This window comes from Podarcis melisellensis (assembly GCF_964234715.1).
Source record: "Podarcis melisellensis genome assembly, chromosome: 11".
In the NCBI taxonomy this organism is placed as follows: domain Eukaryota; kingdom Metazoa; phylum Chordata; class Lepidosauria; order Squamata; family Lacertidae; genus Podarcis; species Podarcis melisellensis.
In genome coordinates, this window is record NC_138543.1 from 865,179 (window position 1) to 885,986 (window position 20,808).

A 20,808-nucleotide genomic window follows, 5' to 3' on the forward strand; every position below is an offset into this window, starting at 1 on the left:
TAATTTTTACAATTTTTGTTTGTTTGTATTGTTTTAATGGTTTTGTTTGTTTGTTTAAGTTGTTATTTTGTTCTTAGGGGGAGGGGTCAGGGCTGCCGGGGAGTGGGCCCCAGCCCACAAAATGGCTGGGGCATGTTCCACAGGGGGGGATGCACTGGGACAACCGATCTCAGTGATCACGGGTAGGAGGAGGAGTTACGCTAAGACCAGACCATGTCATTACAGAGGAGGCAGGTTTAGTCGTTGTCTGAGGACAACGCCTCCCTGCCTCCAGGTCTGGTCCTGACCGGATGGATACTAGAATCAGCAAGGGATACCCACATGACCTGAAGGTGCTGCTGTGCAATGCCAGGTCAATGATTCATAAGACCACTGCCATCCATGACTTGATCATGGATGGAGGACTTGACCTGGCATGTGTAACAGAGACTTGGTTGGATGAAGCAGATGGGCCTGTCCTTGCCGCTGCTTGTCCACCAGGTTTCTCTTACGCACAGCAACCCAGGTCATGTGGGCGGGGAGGGGGGGGTTGCAGTGATTTTTAGAAAGTCATTAGTTTGCACCAGGCGTCCTATTGGGAAGACCCAGTTTTCCGAGTGCATGTTCTGGAAGTTGGGCAATAGGGGCAGTACAGGATTCCTTTTGGTGTACCGATGTCCCCGCTGCACCAAGGATTCCCTGCCCGAGCTGCTTCAGGTCGTGGCGGATGTTCTCCTGGAGACACCTAGCTTGGTCGTCCTAGGGGATTTTAACATCCATGCCGACACGACCTTACAATGGGCAGCTCGGGACTTCGTGGAAAGCATGGCCTCCATGGGGCTGTCCCTGAATAAGTTTGGCCCAACCCATAGCCGCGGACATGCCTTGGACCTGATGTTTACCTCTATGGATGTTGGTGATCTGACACTAAGTAAAAGCGAAACGAAAAAAGTGCCATGGTCAGATCACTTCCTGGTGCAACTGGACTTCTCTGTGACCCATCCCCTCTGCAGGGAGGTGGGACCAATTCAGATGGTCCGCCCCCGCCACTTAATGGATCCAAATGGTTTCCAGAGAGTGGTAGGGGATGCTTTATCCCATGTTGATGGCCTTTAACCAGGGCTACTGACTGTTTGGCTCCGAAGCGCCCTCTCCGATTGCATGGAGCCCGGAGAGCCCCGTGGTTTTCCACGGATCTGAGGGCAATGAAACAATCGTTGAGACGGCTAGAGTGCCGGTGGCGGATAACTCATTCCGAATCTGACCGGACACAGGTTAGAGCTCAATGTCAAGCCTACCAAGTGGCGATAGCGACGGCGAAGAGGAATTTCTTCACCGCCTCTATTGCATCTGCAGAAAACAGCAGCAGGAGACTTTTTCAGGTGGTTCACAATTTAGCAGAACCACCTGTAACATCAGTACGGGCCACATATTCTCCTGCAATGATTTTGCAAAGTTTTTTGCAGATAAAATCGCTCAGATTCGGGAAGAAGTAGACTCCACCGTGGGAGCAGGGCCAGGGCGGGAGAGTGCTAGAGTTCTGTCTAGTCAAGTTGAGTGGGATCAATTCCAATCTGCTACCTCCGAGGATGTGGACAGGCTGCTTGGACAAGTGAAACCAACCACCTGTCTCCTGGATCCTTGCCCATCCTGGCTTATAAAAGCTAGCCGGGAAGGACTGGGCGATGGGCTTCGTGGGGTGGTGAATGCTTCCCTCCGTGAGGGAGCCTTCCCAGACCCGCTGAAAGAGGCGGTTAATAAACCGCTTCTTAAAAAACCATCTTTAGATGCGGCCACAATGGCCAACTATCGCCCAGTCTCAAATCTTCCATTCTTGGGCAAGGTGATAGAGCGAGCGGTTGCCAAACAACTCCAGGCACGCCTGGAAGAAGCGGACCATTTGGATCACTTCCAGTCGGGATTCAGGCCTCATCATGGGACTGAAACTGCCTTGGTCGCACTGGTTGATGATCTCCGGCGGGCTAGGGACAAAGGTGAGAGCTGTTTCCTAGTTCTGCTGGATCTCTCAGCGGCGTTTGATACCATCGACCATAACATCCTTCTGGACCGTCTTGAGGGGCTGGGAGCTGGGGGCACTGTCCTACAGTGGTTCCGCTCCTTCCTCCTGGGCCGTGTTCAGAAAGTGGTGGTGGGGGATGAGTGTTCAGACCCCTGGGCTCACTTGTGGGGTGCCTCAGGGTTGTGTCCTCTCCCCCATGCTTTTCAACATTTACATGCAGCCGCTGGGAGAGATCATCAGGAGGTTTGGGCTGGGTGTTCATCAGTATGCGGATGATACCCAGCTCAACCTCTCTTTTAAATCAGAACCAGTGAGGGCAGTGAAGGTCCTGTGTGAGTGTCTGGAGGCGGTTGGAGGATGGATGGCGGCTAACAGATTGAGGTTGAATCCTGACAAGACAGAAGTACTGTTTCTGGGGGACAGGAGGCGGGCAGGTGTGGAGGATTCCCTGGTCCTGAATGGGGTAACTGTGCCCCTGAAGGACCAGGTGTGCAGCCTGGGAGTCATTTTGGACTCCCAGCTGTCCATGGAGGCACAGGTCAAATCTGTGTCCAGGGCAGCTGTTTACCAGCTCCATCTGGTACGTAGGCTGAGACCGTATCTACCTGCGGACTGTCTAGCCAGAGTGGTGCATGCTCTGGTTATCTCCCGCTTGGACTACTGCAATGCACTCTACGTGGGGCTACCTTTGAAGGTGACTCGGAAACTACAACTAATCCAGAATGTGGCAGCTAGACTGGTGAGTGGGAGCGGCCACCGAGACCATATAACACCGGTCTTGAAAGACCTACATTGGCTCCCAGTATGTTTCCGAGCACAATTCAAAGTGTTGGTGCTGACCTTTAAAGCCCTAAACGGCCTCGGTCCAGTATACCTGAAGGAGCGTCTCCACCCCCATCATTCTGCCCGGACGCTGAGGTCCAGCGCCGAGGGCCTTCTGGCGGTTCCCTCATTGCGAGAAGCAAAGCTACAGGGAACCAGGCAGAGGGCCTTCTCGGTAGTGGCACCCACCCTGTGGAATGCCCTTCCAGCAGATGTCAAAGCGATAAACAACTACCTGACATTCAGAAGACATCTTAAGGCAGCCCTGTTCAGGGAAGTTTTTAACGTGTGATATTTTACTGTATTTTTGGTTTTTATGGAAGCCGCCCAGAGTGGCTGGGGAGGCCCAGCCAGATGGGCGGGGTATAAATAATAAATTATTATTATTATTATTATTATTACTTTATAATTATGCATTGGTTCACAGCAACAGTAACTGTAGGAGAACTGCCATCAGAGCCAAGAGGGGAGGTAAGGCTCCCCAATGATGCCGGAGAGGGAACCAGCAAGGAGAGAGGGAGAGCTTCCACTGGGGAAGGAAATCAGAGTGACGCCAGGAAGAAAGGGGAGGCTGAGAGGGCTTCGGAGGGAGGGCTCCAAGACTCTTCCAGCGAGATCAGCGAGGAGAGCACCGGACCTCCGCTTGGCACGCCTACTCTGCGCAGAAAGCTTCCGCGCAGGGACGCTAGGCGGAGACTTGGTGTCAAAGAATTTTTATGTTGGAAGAAGTTCAGGAAACGCCCACTGACGGATTCTGCCAGTGACTGAGACGGCCAAGGTGTAAGGGCTGTCCAGCCAGGGAAAGGTTTAGCCATACAACCCAGCCTGGAGCAGTTTGCGGCTTACGCACAAGCAACCCCAACTCCCATTACAGTAACACTAAAAACTATGCAGGCAGAATACAATCGTACCTCGGCTCCTGAAAAATTGAAAATCGGAAGTGAGTGTTCCAGTTTTTGAACTTTTTTTGGAAGTGTTTCCGGTGTGCCTGTGCAATCAGAAACCAATTGGAAGCTGCCCCTTGGTTCCGAACATTTCCGAAGTCTAAAGGAATTCTGGAATGGATTCCTTTCGACTTCTGAGGTACAACTGTACTTATATTTACAGTATAACCAGCTTCAGGCATGTTCCTAAAGCTGGAGCGAATGGAGGCATGCCAGCATCCAAGGCTGGTCAAATGAAAAGAGAGAGGAAGGGGCTAGTACAATATGCTCCTTCCTCTCCAGGATAGGAGGAGAAATGACATCACACTGAGCCCTCTCTACCAATTGTATTTCTATGATCTTAGTATTTGCCGTTCAGCAATCTGGCTCTGTGGACTTAGCCCCTCCTCAAGCTAACTAGCAATAATATGCATTTGTTAGGTTTGGCTGCTAATTTCCCGCACTAATAAGACAGTAGTGGGTTGCGAATACTTTTCCTTGTAAGAGTTAAGGCAAATGGTACATAGATATGTAGGTAATCTTTTTTCATCTGTTGTGCATTTTCTCATACCCCATAGGATACATTTTTTCTACTATGGTGGTTGCTTGTTCCCATCAGGCGTTAACAATTGCAATGTGCTACTGGGGTCAATAAATAGTTCTGTATTTAAGAATAAAGAGAGTATTTTCTTACATGCCAACAATGCCTCTCAATAAAGAAGACAACAATGATTGCTCATGACCACAACAACTGGTCAAACTGATCCGCTCTCATTAGAATACTATTAACCTAAAGGTAGTCTAGCATCCCTTATTCAGATAGATAGATAGATAGATAGACAGACAGACAGACATTGTAACTTTAGCATCCATCTTTTCTGAAACTTTCTGTTTTTTATAGAATTGATTTCTTTAATCTACAAACTCTTTCTGCTAGCATCTGTTTCAGTAGGGGATTGTTCAGTTCACAAAAAGGATCAGTCTGAAACAAAGTCTACTCAAAGTTACATAATTTAGTTCTTATGCAGGACATTAATCTTTTATAAAAGACCTTTTCAAGGCAGAAATGGGAAATTTGTGAATGAGCCATTCAGTTCCTTTACCAATTAAAAGTTTCATTTTAGGAATGAGCTTTTGTGCCTTGTTCTTAGCAAACTGCATGTTAGGAACTGTTATGCAACTTGAAAAATCTGATATTAATTAGTTTAAATAACACAATATTACCCACCGGCATGTTGCTTCTCATTTGAAAAATAAGTTGAAACTAGAGAATCGCCTGGCTAGGATGCAACATTAAGTTATAGTTTAAAATAAACTATGATTTAAGGGCATGAGTGCCTTTCTCCCCCCTCACTCCAGGCTCTGCTTGGCAGAGGAAAAGAAAAAGTCATAATCTTGCTTGTTGTGCCATGTGAGCCAAGGCCTGTGGTCTCTTTCCTCCATGCACACAATGAGTGGTAAACCAAGAAGTAACTAGTTTGGTCCCCTGTGTGACAGAATCAGGAGCAAGGAAGAGCGGAGCTGTTGTGTACATTAAACCACATTTTTAATTTAAAATGTGGTTTAATGTTGTGTGGAATTGAGACATCTTCTTTAGAATTAAATAAGCTGCTGTGCCTGACTCAGAATATGTTTGCTGTCAAGATTCTTGAAGCCATAGGTGTTATGAGACTTAACTGATATGCTACTCTGAAAAGTCTTTTGTATTATATTTTGATTGGTGGAGTGTGCTGTGTGAATTTTCTCTCAGAATTCTCTTTCCTGGGTTTCATTCTATAAAACTCAAATGGAATGTATGTGAGATGATAGATAGATAGATGATAGATGATAGAGATTCTGTCTTCTTTGCCATTATATTTTGTCTTGTAATCTTGTGTTTCTAGAATTTAAAGTAATCTGAGCTGCCAGCCATTTGTTTGGCTTGATTCTCTGCAATTTAAATTGCTAAATGGTTGGTTCTAATTTTCTTGGTTTTAAACAGTGCTTTTCTTCTAGAAAAAAGGTGCCAGTACTGCATACCCTTAAGTACCCCCAGAAAAAAGCACTGGTTCTAAGCACAGCAGGCCCAACCAGGTATCCACTATAGTGGCTTCATAATAAAATCCGATTTGCTTTATTTTACTCTGAATACCTGTGGATGATAAAGAACATACAAGCATCAAAATGTGCGATATTTTCTTTGGAAAAAACAGTATAACAAAAATACAAATTCAGCTACCTATCTCTTTTAAATAACTATGTGATCAGCATGAGGAAATATTCCTCATTAGGTTTGTAGGAATTTTTAACATCTACATATTAGAGGCCCACCTCTTGAAGAAAAAACCAACCCCAGAAAATAACCTGAAAATATATTATCAGTCATTATCGCTGCATTCCACTTCTGTTATGTTTGAAATACAAAGAGCCAGGGAAAATCAGCTCTTCAAAGTAAACTTCCAATATTTAGCCCTCTCCTTGATTGAACAATAGTCCACGGACAGGCTATTTAAGGCACACACGGGGTTTTTCTCGGGCTTCTCCTCTCTTGGCCCATTAATTATATTGCTAATGGAGACCCAGCACCACTCCTTAAGCAGAGCCAGTAACTTCTTTCTCCAGAAGTGGTATAGCAATCTTCCCTCAACACTAACCACCAGGCCCATTAGTTGCAACTAGGCCTTGCCAGTCAGCTCTATGGGTGTGTGCACTGATGGGTCCTCTTATTGCAGGGGAGTCAGTGTGTTGCATACAGATGTTGTTCAGCTGTAGTTTCCATCATCCCTGGCCATTGGTTGTGCTAGTTGGCACTGATGGGATTTGAAGTCCAAGAACATCTGGAGGGTAGAAGAAGAAGAAGAAGAAGCGTTTGGATTTGATATCCCGCTTTATCACTACCCGAAGGAGTCTCAAAGCGGCTAACATTCTCCTTTCCCTTCCTCCCCCACAACAAACACTCTGTGAGATGAGTGGGGCTGAGAGACTTCAGAGAAGTGTGACTGGCCCAAGGTCACCCAGCAGCTGCATGTGGAGGAGCGGAGACGCGAACCCGGTTCCCCAGATTATGAGACTACCGCTCTTAACCACTACACCACACTGGGTACCATGTTTCTGCCTATTGGCTACCTTGTCTACTCTCCTTTTGCTTTTATAGCCCCACAGCTAATGTTCATAGGCATAATTTAGGGGTCCTAAGCACCTTCTGTCAAATAGAAACAGGTGCAGCTGAAAGAGAGGGCTTTGGAATTACAAGGCTACTATTCCATTTTAGGGTGTTTGAGCCAGATAAATGAGGCGGTAAGATCCAGAAATTCTGCCCTCTCATCTCCTGCCAGAACAGTGTAAAGATTAATAGAAGTTGCTGAAAGTTCCTCTGGTTCCTCGAAAGTCTCTTTCTTTCTGTTAGAAAGCCCCTGCTATAGAAGGAGCTAATACTGACTCAGGAAGGCTTGTACATGATCTGGTGGTGCTGGTGTTTTTCTTACTTGGAAGAGGTTTTTAGAACTGTGCAGCCCATGATGTCTGAAAGTCTTTTTCTGCATACTTTGTGGGATGCCAAGTTTCAAATATGGTTTGAATCTCTTTATAATGTACATATGTGTCATGAGAACCCATTTACAGCAAGCTGATATTTTAAAATTCTTTGTTTTTCCTTGCAGACTGCATCCTCAGCTATTAAAGGTGCCATACAACTGGGAATAGGATACACAGTGGGGAACCTCACATCCAAGCCAGACAGAGATGTACTTATGCAAGACTTCTATGTAGTGGAAAGTGTGTTTCTTCCCAGGTAAGGGTGGCTAATTTTCCACCTAAAAATTGTGTGCCTAATGCTTTATTACATTTTTATCCTGCCTTTCTTCCACATTGTTCAGGGTAGTATACATGTCCCCCTCCCTTTTTAAAAAATATTAAACTTTTGAAACCACCATGTGAAATAGATTTGCCTGAGATAAACCAGCCGGCCTAGGATCACTTTTTAAGCTTCATGGTTGTGCATGGATTTGAATCCTGGTAACGTTAGTCTAAGTCTTGCATCAGCAACCGTGATGCTGGTTTTTTTTACATATTTATCACTTCTCAAGTATGGCTTAATTTAAAAGTATCCTTAAAAGTGGGATATAATTTTTCTTTAGTACAATGGAAAGAGGATTGCTTTGTGAACAGAAGGAAGAGCATGAATCCATATAAAATGAAAGATTCATTGAAAGTAATAACATTTCTTAGACGATTTACCTAGAAAACTATTAAGCAGTTGATGTTTAGTAGAACGTAGTATTGTACTAACCTTTTAAAAAAAATAATACATGTGGTGGTGTGACTGCAGTTTAGCTGTTCATTTTATCTATAGTTGGAATCTGTTTTGAGGAAGAAGATTAATCTGTGAGCAGTCAGGGAGACTAGAAAGTCAACAAGACTGGCTGTTAGGCTATTCAGCTACTTTATAATCTAGAACTATTGCACTGGAATGTAATTAGGACAATAGAATGGTGTTTGACTTGATGAAGTAATTACACAAAAGCAAAACCTGCAGATAATTTTCTACCTACTAAATTTTGCCTTATCCCTGTGCAGCTATCTTTAGTAACCATAGCAGAACATTTTATTTCATAATAGTAATATTTGGAAATACTATGCTGAGAAATACAACATATCCCTCTATACTCTGAAACAATAGTGTATTCCTTGTACATGGTAGGGAATAAAAAGGCATGTGAGTTTATGCCTTTTGTACACCATTTTCTTTGTCTTTCATGTTACTTCCATTATAAATAACCTCAACCATGCAGATACAGTGGTACCTTGGGTTACATACGCTTCAGGTTACAGACTCCGCTAACCCAGAAATAGTACCTTGGGTTAAGAACTTTGCTTCAGGATGAGAACAGAAATCATGCTCTGGCGGCGCGCCGGCAGCAGTGTCGGTGAGGCGGCAGTGGGAGGCTCCATTAGCTAAAGTTTAAGGTTAAGAACAGTTTCAGGTTAAGAACAGACCTCCGGAACGAATTAAGTACTTAACCCGAGGTACCACTGAACTCAATTGATAGTCCCATTTGCTCAAGTTGTCCAAGAAGTTTCTGTTATAAAGGTACCTGTATTCTCCAAGAAATGCTCTTACTATAACGTCAGGCTCGGACATCTCATTCCCTGATGGTTTGATTACAGCAACAATTGTCATTTGTTCAATATGACTAACATCAAGTGTGCAGTCCAGAATTATTGAGTAATATTTGGGTGAGTTTGCATGTGCTAAAATTTTTACTAGAAGCTGTATAAGCTCATTTTTTATATCTTTTTTCTAGGTAGTAAACCATTGTTTCACGATCTTTAACTCTGCACAAATGTTAATTCATAATAGGATCAAAAAAGACTAGATAAGACAAACTTCAAAAAACTCAATTGCTAGCACTGTACAACTTTTCAGTTCTACCACGGAATGTCAAGTTTTGCAATGCAAAAAATTCTGAGCAAAGCAATCAAACATTCCAAGATTTGTTGTCATTATTGTTCTTCTTGCCTAATTTTCGATGGTAAATATCTTCAATTGTTTTTCCTTTAGATAAGTACAATTTAAGTTATCCAGGTCTGATAGCTTTTTAAATTGTCAGTATTCCTCTCGGGTGAATACAGAATTGCACCAATGTTCTTCCAGTCTTTTGAACCTGTTTCTTGTACAGTTGAGGCACCTTTTTTTTTTTTTTTTTTTTGCTGAACAACTTAAAGCAAAAAACAACAACCCACATCTTTTGAGGTTGAACCATGGATGACACACTTCTTCATCATTTGCTAGTCTCCTCTTGTAGAAAATCTTCTGATTTTAGTCTTTGGGGAAATCATGGGACAATGTATAAATTATCACTGCAATAGTTAGCCAAGTTAGCAGGGTAACTAATTCAAGTTAGGCACAATACCATCTTCTTCTGCAGACTCTGCAGTACTCTCACTTCTTGACATCCTCGTTTTCCTCTGCGTGTTTTTCCAGAAATATCTCCAATCTGTGAAACTTCTGTCTTAGTGGTAGTAGGAGCACCACATTCTGCTCCCTCAGTGCTGGTTTCAACAGGAATATAGACATATTCATGTTTTTCAATTGCTTTCTTTGTACAAAGGTATTTCAGGAAGACTTCCTTGCTTTGCTTACACCTTAGCTTTTTCTGCCTTTTGTTGCCAAATTGAGCTCCAGGTGGTCATTTTTTAATCATCCATAGCTCACTAGAAAAATGAAAAATGAATAAATTTTCTAAATAAGCTATGACTTTAAAATTTTAAATTAAGTGCATTTTCACTTTGTGTGTGTATATAACTTCCAGTCAACTCTGTGGTCTATTTCATATATACATAAACGATTCTAATGTATGAATTACTTCAAAAATGATAAAATTCATCAAAATATATAATGGAATTAAAATGTTATCAAACATTTATAAGATACGGCAAAGATTAATTTTTATATCACTGTGCCCCTCAAAGGTCAGTACTGTACCCCTCTGAGGTCTGCCCCAGGCAGTGGCCTCATTGGCCCTGACAGACTGTTTTAGAAAAAGGTTCGTAATTTGAGAGTTCTCCTGAATCTGCTCTTGCCACTTGATGTGCAGGTGGCCTCAGTGACAAGAGTGCTTTCCATCAGGTAAGCCTGCTGGTGCAATTACAGCCCTACCTGGACGCTGATAATTTGGACACAGTAATCTACCGTATTTTTCGCTCTATAACACGCACCAGACCATAACACGCTTGTAGTTTTTAGAGGAGGAAAACAAGAAAAAAATATTCTAAACGAAACAGTGGATGTATGATTTTTGTGGTTCATGCTGTGGCCACAAACATGTGATCTGACGGTGAGTTTGGGGTAGCCCAATGCATAAATCCTGAGGATCCATGTGGATCCATGCTAAAGTCGCCCTAAAGTCGCAGGGGCGCTGGAAGTCGCAGGGGCATTGGGGGAGTGAACGGGAAGCAAGAGAAAGAGAACAATGCCTCTCTTTCTCTCTCTCTCTCTCTCTCTCTCTCTCTCTCTCTCTCTCTCTCTCTCACACACACACACACACACACACACACAGAGTATCAATCCTAAAGTCGCAGGAGAGCGCAGGGGCGCTGGGAGAGTGAAGGGGAAGCAAGAGAAGGAGAACGCTTCCCCCCCCAGAGTATCAATCCTAAAGTCGCAGGGGCGCTGGGAGAGTGAACGGGAAGCAGGAGGAGGAGAACGATAGCTCAAGCACACACACACACAGCCCCTACAGTGGCTAATCCAAAATCGGACAGCAAAAAACTGCAGGCAGGGACAGAGAGCACGGGGTTGTTTTAAAGCAGGTTGGATTATTGCAACACACAGTACAAGAAGCTACCTTTCAAAATGGGTCGGAAGATCCAGTTAGGGCAGAGTGCAGCTGCCTGGCTGGTGACAGGTTCAAGACAAATAGATCACAAAACACCAATTCTGTTCCAAATACACTAGCTGCCTTAAAGCTTCTGAGCCCAATTCAGAGTGCTGGCTTTGACCTTTAAAGCTCTTTTTGGTTCAGGACCCCAATATCTTCTGGAATGCCTCTCACACTATAAACCCTAGATCTTTGTATGAGGCCCTTCTCTAGGTCCCGCCTCTTAGGGAGGCTCAAGGGGCTTTTGCCATTGGGGCTCTCCGTCTGTGGAATGCACTTCTCAGTAGGTTCCAATGTGCCCCTTCGCTGACATATTTTCAACATCTGGTAAAGACTTCTCCCCCCCACCACCACCTTTTAATATGCCTTCAAAGCTTCCTGTGGCTGATATGTGGCCTGTTGTTTTCTCTGTTTTGTTTATAAATGCATTTCTTTGTGTTTTTAAGAGTATTGTAAGACACTTGGAGATCTTTGGATAACAAGAGACTAACAAATCTGAGTGATAACAATAAGCAAACTCTGAATTCCTTCATTTACTTTCAAAAGGAAATAAATAAATAATAATAATAATAATAATAATAATAATAATAATAATAATAATAATAATTTATTTATACGCCGCCCATCTGGATGAAAAGTAGGTTCAAATGAAAATGGCATGAATGTATTTTGGATATACGCAGTACACTTGTTGACTGATAGTTACCATGGCACACAAATATGACTGAGTGCTTGCTTTGCATTAGGTTTTTGCCTTGAAGCTGCATTTGAGATATTATGCAAATAGTTTCTCATCTTCTTTGCAACCTTCCCTAGATAAAAGGATGTTGTTGCCTTGCTTGCCTTGCCATCCAGCAATAAAATGGTTGCAGTTTTTGAATTTTGAAATAAATGATGAGGACCAGTTATTTAGTTTTTGATAGCGCAACTATTAAAGAGTTCCCAAGTAGATGACAATTATTATCTGTGATAATAATAATTATTATCTGTGAGCTTTCCTCCACCCCCCTCTAAATTTCATCTGTAATCACAAGGGTTTGGGAAGGGTTCCTTCATGACGGTGCTGCACTTCTGCAACTGTGCCCAAGCTGTGTGAGCTCACCCAGGATGAGAAACTGGTCTCACGCGTCTGCATCAGATTTGATTCTTCTAATATCTGAAGGGGGGCTGCATTTGTCCTGATTTGCTTTGTTCACTTAATTGTGATATTATAACTTGTAATAGTAGGCTACGTATAAAGGTAAAGGGACCTCTGACCAGATGACTCTGGGGTTGCGGTGCTCATCTTGCTTTACTGGTTTGTAAAAGAGCACCATATTTCCAAGTTAGGAAATTGATTTTTTCCATTGACTCTGAAGAATTTCACACCTGAAACACACAGGGCTCTTTCTCCACTCCTGCCCAGTTCACTGTTTTCTAGCACCATTTGAGAGTCTTTTTTCTCTCGCCACTCCTCACCTGTTGGCTACTACAACATTTGATGCAGAATTGGGCAACCTCTATAAAAACACAGCATAGCTCCACCCCTATACTCAAAGACAAATATGGGCTGCTTTAATGATGTATCATATTCATATCAAAAAGTTCCACAAAAAAGAAGTCTAGTTCTTTTGAGCATGAAAAAAATTACTTTGCAATTTCTTTTTCTTTTCTTTTGGTGGTGTTGTTACAAAAGTCGGTTGAGTCCAAGCCAGAACAAGAACTGAACAGCATTCTGTTAGTTTGAGGCACAGTTGCTTTCCTTTAACTATTTTCAGGACACATTCATGGAATTCAGATGTGCATGGATATCTCCATTCTACTGGGCTAGAAATCATACTCCTACAGTGGTACACAGACACTACCTTCTGCAGTGATTTAAAGATGTAGCCTTTGGCATGGCTAGGGTAAATCCACTGGGTTTCCTTCATTTACTCCTGAAGCAATACACGATCACAAAAATTAACACCTTTTGTCAGATAAGAGCTTGAGTTATCGTGGAGGATATTTTTCAACAGTGCTTAATGCTCCATTAGCAAAAAATATTGGCATGCTGTGTTAATGCCTTAAGCCCAGAGGTGGGGAGTCTACAGAGGCTGTTTTCCCAAGACTATGCCCCCCCCCCTGGATGTCACAGGTGACATCAAGTGTGAGGCAGGTGAAGACATGGCTTCCAAGGAACAATTGGAGCTCACCGTTGTTCATTTGCAAGTAGGGCCCACTAACCATGCAGATTAGCTGATCTGCACTGACAGTGAGCCCCACTGGAATTGCTGCACTAACGGCTTTCCCATGGAGCTTGCTTTGTCTCTGTCAAACAACATCTGCTAACGGACTTCAAAGGAGCTTGCAATAACTGCCAGTCCCTAGTTACAGTGACCTGTGCTCCACCTGCCAACCTACAGTGGAGAAATGGCTTAGTCTCTTTTTAGAAGAGGAGAGAAGCATATTAAGCTAAAATTGTCTGAGAATGTATTGAAACTTCATATCCTGTTTAGGATATGACACCTGTTTAGTCATGTTGGCTTGCTCCTGCCTGCTTCAGCTCTGCACTGTGCTTTTGGGGCAGTTTTTTTTGAAAGGTTTGTATTTATAGTAAGATTTCTGTTCTTAATGAATTTGTGTAATACCTTTAAATTTCTCTTTTCAATTCAGTGAAGGGAGCAATTTGACCCCTGCTCATCATTATCCTGACTTCAGATTTAAGACATATGCTCCTTTAGCCTTCCGCTACTTCAGAGAACTTTTTGGTATTAAACCTGATGACTACTTGGTAAGAATTTACATCCCCCCCCCTTACAAAAATAGGAGTGGTATGGAATAGCTTTCTTTTTCTATAGAATGTGCTTTCTATAGAATTGTAGTTCTTGACCATGCATTTAATTATTCAGCTTATAATTGGTTGCCCTAAAACCCAATGTGTTAATTGATAGCTCAGCAACTGCTTGAGTCATTATTTCTACTGGAATATTGTAATTGAAATTGAATACCCCTGTGGATTTTGCTGATTGAATTGTAGTTTAGAGACCTCCATCTGCTAATTGCCTTGTAATTGTCTAGCAAAGTATATAAATATTTGCTTCCATATGTTGTAACCTTGAACTAGAAAAGCACAGAGCTCCATAGTTAAAATCCCTCAAGATTTTTGCACTCTTGCACATACAATCAGTGTCAGAAAAAACAGTCCGCAGCAGGCTTTTTATGTGTAGATCAGCTGTAGCAGATAAATAAGCTGTTATGCAGAGAAAGGATTTCCTGCAGCAAGTGGACAATGCATGTTGGACAGCTTGCCTTGCCATATTAAGATCCTGTGTGGCAATCTGTTCCATTACCCATAGTGGCATTAAATTTCTCTTTTTCCGTGTTCAGTATTCTATTTGCAGTGAACCTCTAATAGAACTATCCAATCCTGGTGCCAGTGGATCCTTGTTCTTTGTCACTAGTGATGACGAGTTCATAATCAAAACAGTTCAACACAAAGAAGCAGAGTTCCTTCAGAAGCTGTTGCCTGGCTACTACATGGTAAATAAATTCAAATTCCAGGCTCTTCCTGTTTAGTTTCCTTTTGTGAGGTTGTGTGATGGCTGTGTGTGAATTTTAACTTGGCTTTTTAATAGCTTACTTAACACTTTACCATAATCATGATAAATTTTAAATACTGCTTTCCCCCTTTGTATTTGTGCTCCTATTTGCTACACGCATGAGAACTTCTTTAAAATTCTGAGTTAATAAATGAACACTTTTAACCATAACTGTTGGTATGGCTTGCCATGATGCTGATAAATCAACTTTGCATTTGTGGTGTTGTACTTAACTAAACTTCTTCTTTGGCAATCACTTGTAGCCAAGTAATATTGTCTTCCATAAACACCGTTTTAACAGTGAGTCCATAAGTGACTGTGGAGGCCAATACTGGACCCACACGTCTTTCCACAGTGGGGACATTGGTTTCCGGGTGGGAGTTGATTACAGTGTGGATTTGCCAAGTGTGCTTTCCTCTTAGCATGTTTCTCCCTTGCGTTCTGAGTTTGAGTGTCTTCATAGTCCATAACAGCGGGACGCAGGTGGCGCTGTGGGTTAAAGCCTCAGCGCCTAGGACTTGCCGATCGAAAGGTCGGCGGTTCGAATCCCTGCGGCGGGGTGCGCTCCCGCTGCTCGGTCCCAGCGCCTGCCAACCTAGCAGTTCGAAAGCACCTCCGGGTGCAAGTAGATAAATAGGGACCGCTTATCAGCGGGAAGGTAAACGGCGTTTCCGTGTGCAGCTCTGGCTCGCCAGAGCAGCGATGTCACGCTGGCCATGTGACCCGGAAGTGTCTCCGGACAGCGCTGGCCCCTGGCACAACCCCAGAGTCTGTCAAGACTGGCCCGTACGGGCAGGGGTACCTTTACCTTTACCTTTATAGTCCATAACACCTTTGGTAAAGGCTGTTCTCCAACTGGAGCACTCGCAGACCAGTGTTTCCCAGTTGACGGTGTTTGTACTACATTTTTTTTTAGATTTGCCTTGAGACAGTCTTTAAACCTCTTTTGTTGACCACCAGCTTTACACTTTCCATTCTTAAGTTTGGATTAGAGTAGTTGCTTTGGAAGATGATAATCAGGCATCCGCACAATATGACTAGTCCAACGAAGTTGATGTTGAAGAATCATTGCTTCAACATAGGGGATCTTTGCTGCATCCAGTACACTGATATTAGTTCACCTGTCTTCCCAAGTGATGTGTAAGGTTTTTTGGAGACACCGTTGATGGAATCTTTTGAGGAGTTGAAGATGGCGTTTATAAGTAGTCCATGTTTCACAAGCATACCTTAAGGTTGGTAGTACAATAGCTTTGTAAACAAGCATTTTGGTTTCATTGCAAATGTCCCGGCCTTCAAACACTCTGCACTTCAATTGGGAGAAAGCTGCACTTGCAGAGCTCAGGCAATGCTGGATTTCGGCATCAGTGTTGACCCTTGTGGAAAGATAACTGCCTAGGTAGGAGAAGTGATCAACATTTTCCAACGTTACACCATTGAGTTGGATTTGTGGCACTGCAGAGGGGTTATTTTGTACTTGTTGGTGCAACACTTGGGTTTTTTGGATGTTGAGCAACAAGTCAAACTTTTCATAAGCTTCTGTGAAGATATTTAGGATGGTTTGGAGGTCATCCGCTGAGCATGCACACACTACATTGTCTACCAAACCAATAACCCTCCTATCACAAACATATTTAAAAGGACATGGAATGTTAATCAGCCCAAGGCACCTAAAGATATATAATGAAGGCATATGATACATTGAATTGTATATGCAGAAAGAGGAGCATCAAGAAGAATGGAAGAAATTTAAGGAATATTTAGCAAAATATTATAATATAACATAAGTGGAATTATTTTCAAGTATTAAGTTTGGTTTAAGATTAAATTATGTTGAATTGTATAAGATTATGGATTAAGAATATTATGAAAAGAAAGGAAGTTAGTAATTTGAACAGGTTAATTTTATTAGAAAGTGGATATTGAAAAATTGCTAAAATGAGATTTGATGAAAATCAGTCAGGAAGGATTTGAGGAAGTCACTCAACAATGGAATGTAATCTGGATTTTTAACTGTAAGAAGTGTTTGTTTGTTTGTTTTTATTTTTTGTATGCTTTGTTATTTGTTATTTTGTGTGGTGTTAAATCTGGAAAATTAATTTAAAAAATTGGGGGGGGGAGAGTTGTTTGGAAGCAATCCCACTTAATGGGATTTTGAAGGGCTTGAGTGTTCATTTTGTGCCTTGGTTTCCTCGCTTGAAGCCTGCGTTGAGGTATAATCTTGATAGTCACCATGGAGTGTATTAGTCAGTGATCTGTCCAGCAGTCGTTGGCGCTCATCATAGCTCTGGTAAAGAGCACATCATGGCGATCTTTAGCACGGACAATAACATAGTCTAAAAGGTGCTAGTGGTTTGACCGAGGATGCCTCCATGAAGTTTTAAATTTATTTTTCTGTCAAAAGAGTGTGTTGGTAATAACAAGGTTGTGTGCTGCACATATCTTCAAAAGTAAGATTCCATTCTGGTTGCTGTTGCCAATTCCTTCTTTCCCAATAGTCCCAGGCCACAGATCGAAATCTTACCCAGGAGGATAATTGTATCTTCCTTAGGCATCTCTGATAGGCGTCTCTGATCCAGCTGAGAGTAAATTTTTTCTTTAATGTGTTCATCAGCATCCAGTGTTGGTGCATAAGCACTTATAATAGTAGCCTGTTAGTTTTTGGTGAGCTTTATTCAAAGGGTTGAGAGTCACTCATTAATGCCGGTATGGACTTCTGACAGGAGCTTCACAAGGTTGTTTTTGATAGCGAAGCCTACCCCATGTATTCGATGTTCTTGTTCAAATAGACCTTTCCAGTAGAATGTGTAGCCTCCTTTTTCTTCCTTCAGTTGTCCCTCGCCTGCTCTTCGAGTCTGTTGAAGCACTGCAATATCAATGTTAAACCTTTGCAGCTCTCTTGCAGTGATGGCAGTTCTGTGTTCAGGATGACTGTTATCTGTGTTATCTGACAAAGTCCGTATATTCCATGTTCCAAAGTTCAATTGTCTTTTACGAACGCTAGGTGGTGACCCCACTGGGCGCGGTAATCCAGTCAGGGAAAAAGGGAGGCAGACTATGTTTAGGGCACCTTTTCTAGCCCCTCCCCCTTTTCAGGGTGAGCAGAGTGGATCCTAAAAAGGGCTGCTCGGTCCTGGATACAGCTGCTGAGGGGCTCAACTGCCTTATTCCTTGAGTCAGAACGACTGAATCTGTATCCACCTCCCATGTGCCAGTTCATGACTAGGGGCTTCCAGATTTCACGATCCTGCCCCTGTTACAATTTGCCGGTCGCCATGGGACTTTTGGGGGTTTGGGTTGGGTTTTTGGAAGACGCCTGTGCGTGAATTTGTTTTATATGTGTAGATCAGTGCACGCTGATCAACACACAGTTACTGATAGGTAGCCGTGTTGGTCTGCCATAGTCAAAACAAAAAAAATTCCTTCCAGTAGCACCTTAAAGACCAACTAAGTTAGTTCTTGGTATGAGCTTTCGTGTGCATGCACACTTCTTCAGATCTGAAGAAGTGTGCATGCACACGAAAGCTCATACCAAGAACTAACTTAGTTGGTCTTTAAGGTGCTACTGGAAGGAATTTTTTTTGTTTTGATCAACACACAGTCTTTGCAGTAGGGCTCTATTCCAATGGCATGAGTAGTCATGACGAACCGGTAGATCCTATCTGCTTCAGCCTTCACCCGCCTTCACAGCTGTTGTAACATACCGCTTGTCATCACCTGCCTGTTCTGCCGTTGAGGACTTCTTGGATCATTCTTTGTCTTGCTCCTTCCCTTTGACCTTACTGCCTTGGGTGACCCTGCTGGGAGTATGAGATTCCCAATGGCTTCACTCACAAGGGTCATAGGAACATGCAAGCCCACTCACTACAACAAGGTGATGATCCAGCGAGTGAGACTTAGTAAACTATGCATTTGTATACTAGCAGAGTCACTGTTACCACCTCTTACATCTAGTCATTATTTCAGAACTTGTCTGTTTAGGCCTTCTGACTGTCCAAAATTTGAGTAATAGCCTCTACTTTTGCAAAAAAAGAAAGTGTGGGGAGAATATCTGCTCACTTGTGACTCCATTGCCGAATGGCTCGACCATGGTGGGTTCAGGGAAGTTGCCATCTTCCGATGTGGTCGGGGGAAGGGATGGCTGGCACTGCCCCCTCCAGCCACAAGAGGCCCTCAGGTAAGGATGTTCAGTGCCCACTCAGCCAATCGGAAGCTGGATCTTGGGGCTGTGAGCAGCCCACCCCTAGCTTTTTTAAGGGGGTGGCCAGATGTTGGCTGCCCTCTTGGCTGATCATTGTGGGAAAAGGTGGGGAGAATGTGTTCCATATGGATTTAACCAGAGTTGAGAGGTCAGAAGTGGGCCACATTATCCCATGCATCTTTTCTACTGTTCACCAGAATTTCCTCCCTGGCTGCCTTAAATGCAGTTAAGCATAACATATTCAGTGACATTAACCTCTATTATTAATTAGGTTTCCCTTTAAATTAGAATTTCAAAATAGCTGGAAACTCCTTGCTAAGGGCTAGTGTTCTGGTTAACGTCAGTTTATGTGGTTAATGTTCACTACGATGTAACAGATAACCATAGTTAAGGCAGATGGGGGAATTTCAAACCAAAGCATGGAGTAATTTAGATTGCTTGTCACCACTGGTCCTCAGTGTAGAGAGCCTTCCAATTTAAGAGCTTAACTTTTTTTTTAGTTTAGTTTAAAATAAAACACTTCAAGCATTATTTCATTAAAAGTATATGTCTAGTTTGTTTAGGATAGACTTGACTTCCTAGTCTATATTAAGGTGCATGCAGAAATCTTATTTTAAATGTGCTTCTGATGTTCATTGGTGCTTCTTCATTTTGTTTTTTAAGAATCTCAACCAGAATCCAAGGACACTCCTACCAAAATTTTATGGACTGTATTGTGTTCAGTCGGGAGGTATTAATATCAGGATAATTGTGATGAACAATGTTCTGCCTCGATCACTGAAAATGCATTTCAACTATGACTTGAAAGGCTCCACGTACAAAAGGAGGGCATCCAGGAAAGAGCGAGAGAAGTCCAACCCCACCTTTAAAGACTTGGATTTTCTTCAAGACATGCATGAAGGATTATATTTTGACTCGGAGACTTATAGTGCACTCATGAAAACGCTACAGAGGGATTGTCGAGTAAGTAAGAACTTTTGATACCAATAGCTGTTGTCAGACCATGACTCCACTGTTTAAACAGTGCGGGGTGAATGGGCTCTTGTCCATAAAAGAGTTCTTGTCCACAATAACTGCATTTCATCTTGAAGCTGCCAGCAGACTCCCTTGTTTGTGTTAACAAAATATAGTTTTGGCTTGAAGGGTATAAAAGGGAACCGTTGAAAGGAAGTAGGTGGAAAGATGAAACAAGAGGTAGTAAATGTGATATTCTTTGTATGATTTTGGTGTCTCATGGTTGTGTTCTTGATTGCTGTCTTTTCCTTTCTAACCACACCTAACTGTGTTTCCTTTAATTGATCTTTCCTTCTTTTTTCCAGTCTGTTAGGAACTCCCCTGTTGGGCCCTTTGTTTTTATTCTTTGCCTTTACCCTTTAGGTTCTCTTAGGCTGCAGTCCTATATACACTTATTCAGGGGTATCTCAATAGCACCTATTTCTGAGAAAACATGCATAGGATGGCACTTTATTCAGTCTTTCATTATGAATCATCGTTTTGCAGTCTTGCGTGCATTTCCCATACATGATTTCAACTAGACACGCTGGGCTGCAGCTCCATTCCAGCCTTTTTCTTCTGCCTGCAGCTCTCTCTGCTCCTCCCTTCTGCCTTCCTTTCTCTCTGCCTGCCCTCCTCCCTTCTGTTGGCCAGCTCACAGGTGGAGGAGGGAGGCAAGGCACTGGAGGTGCAAGGGAGGCTCCCCCAGCCCTTCTGCTATGCTCAACCCTTGAACAAACCCTCCACATATGATGGGATTTGACTGTACATTGATGGTGGTCAGAGGCACTTTTCTAACTTATATTCTTATTTGGTTAATCTTTCATCTTTTCATGTGTGGTTTCTTTTCTTTTAAGGCCAAGTCTTTCAGAGATGGGATTTCTAATCCCCTCACCCTCTTTCTTTCTTTTCAAGCTAAAGATCTTGGTTTTGTCTTTGGATTCTTATGTCATTC

The 20,808-nt window shown here is 42.8% G+C and overlaps 1 protein-coding gene across 4 annotated transcripts in view; it reads left to right on the forward strand.

Annotated features, from left to right (window-relative positions):
* The window catches only part of PIP5K1B (phosphatidylinositol-4-phosphate 5-kinase type 1 beta), a 125,893-nt gene that overhangs the window by 32,091 nt on the left and 72,994 nt on the right, over positions 1 to 20,808 (forward strand). For 3 of the 4 annotated variants that reach the window (XM_081930643.1, XM_081930640.1, XM_081930641.1), the window contains exons 4-7: positions 7,383 to 7,513; positions 13,737 to 13,854; positions 14,451 to 14,603; positions 19,524 to 19,823. In XM_081930643.1, coding sequence (XP_081786769.1) covers positions 7,383 to 7,513; positions 13,737 to 13,854; positions 14,451 to 14,603; positions 19,524 to 19,823 — 702 coding nt within the window. The remainder of the gene's footprint in view (positions 1 to 7,382; positions 7,514 to 13,736; positions 13,855 to 14,450; positions 14,604 to 19,523; positions 19,824 to 20,808) is intronic. The other variant, XM_081930642.1, reaches the window with a different exon arrangement.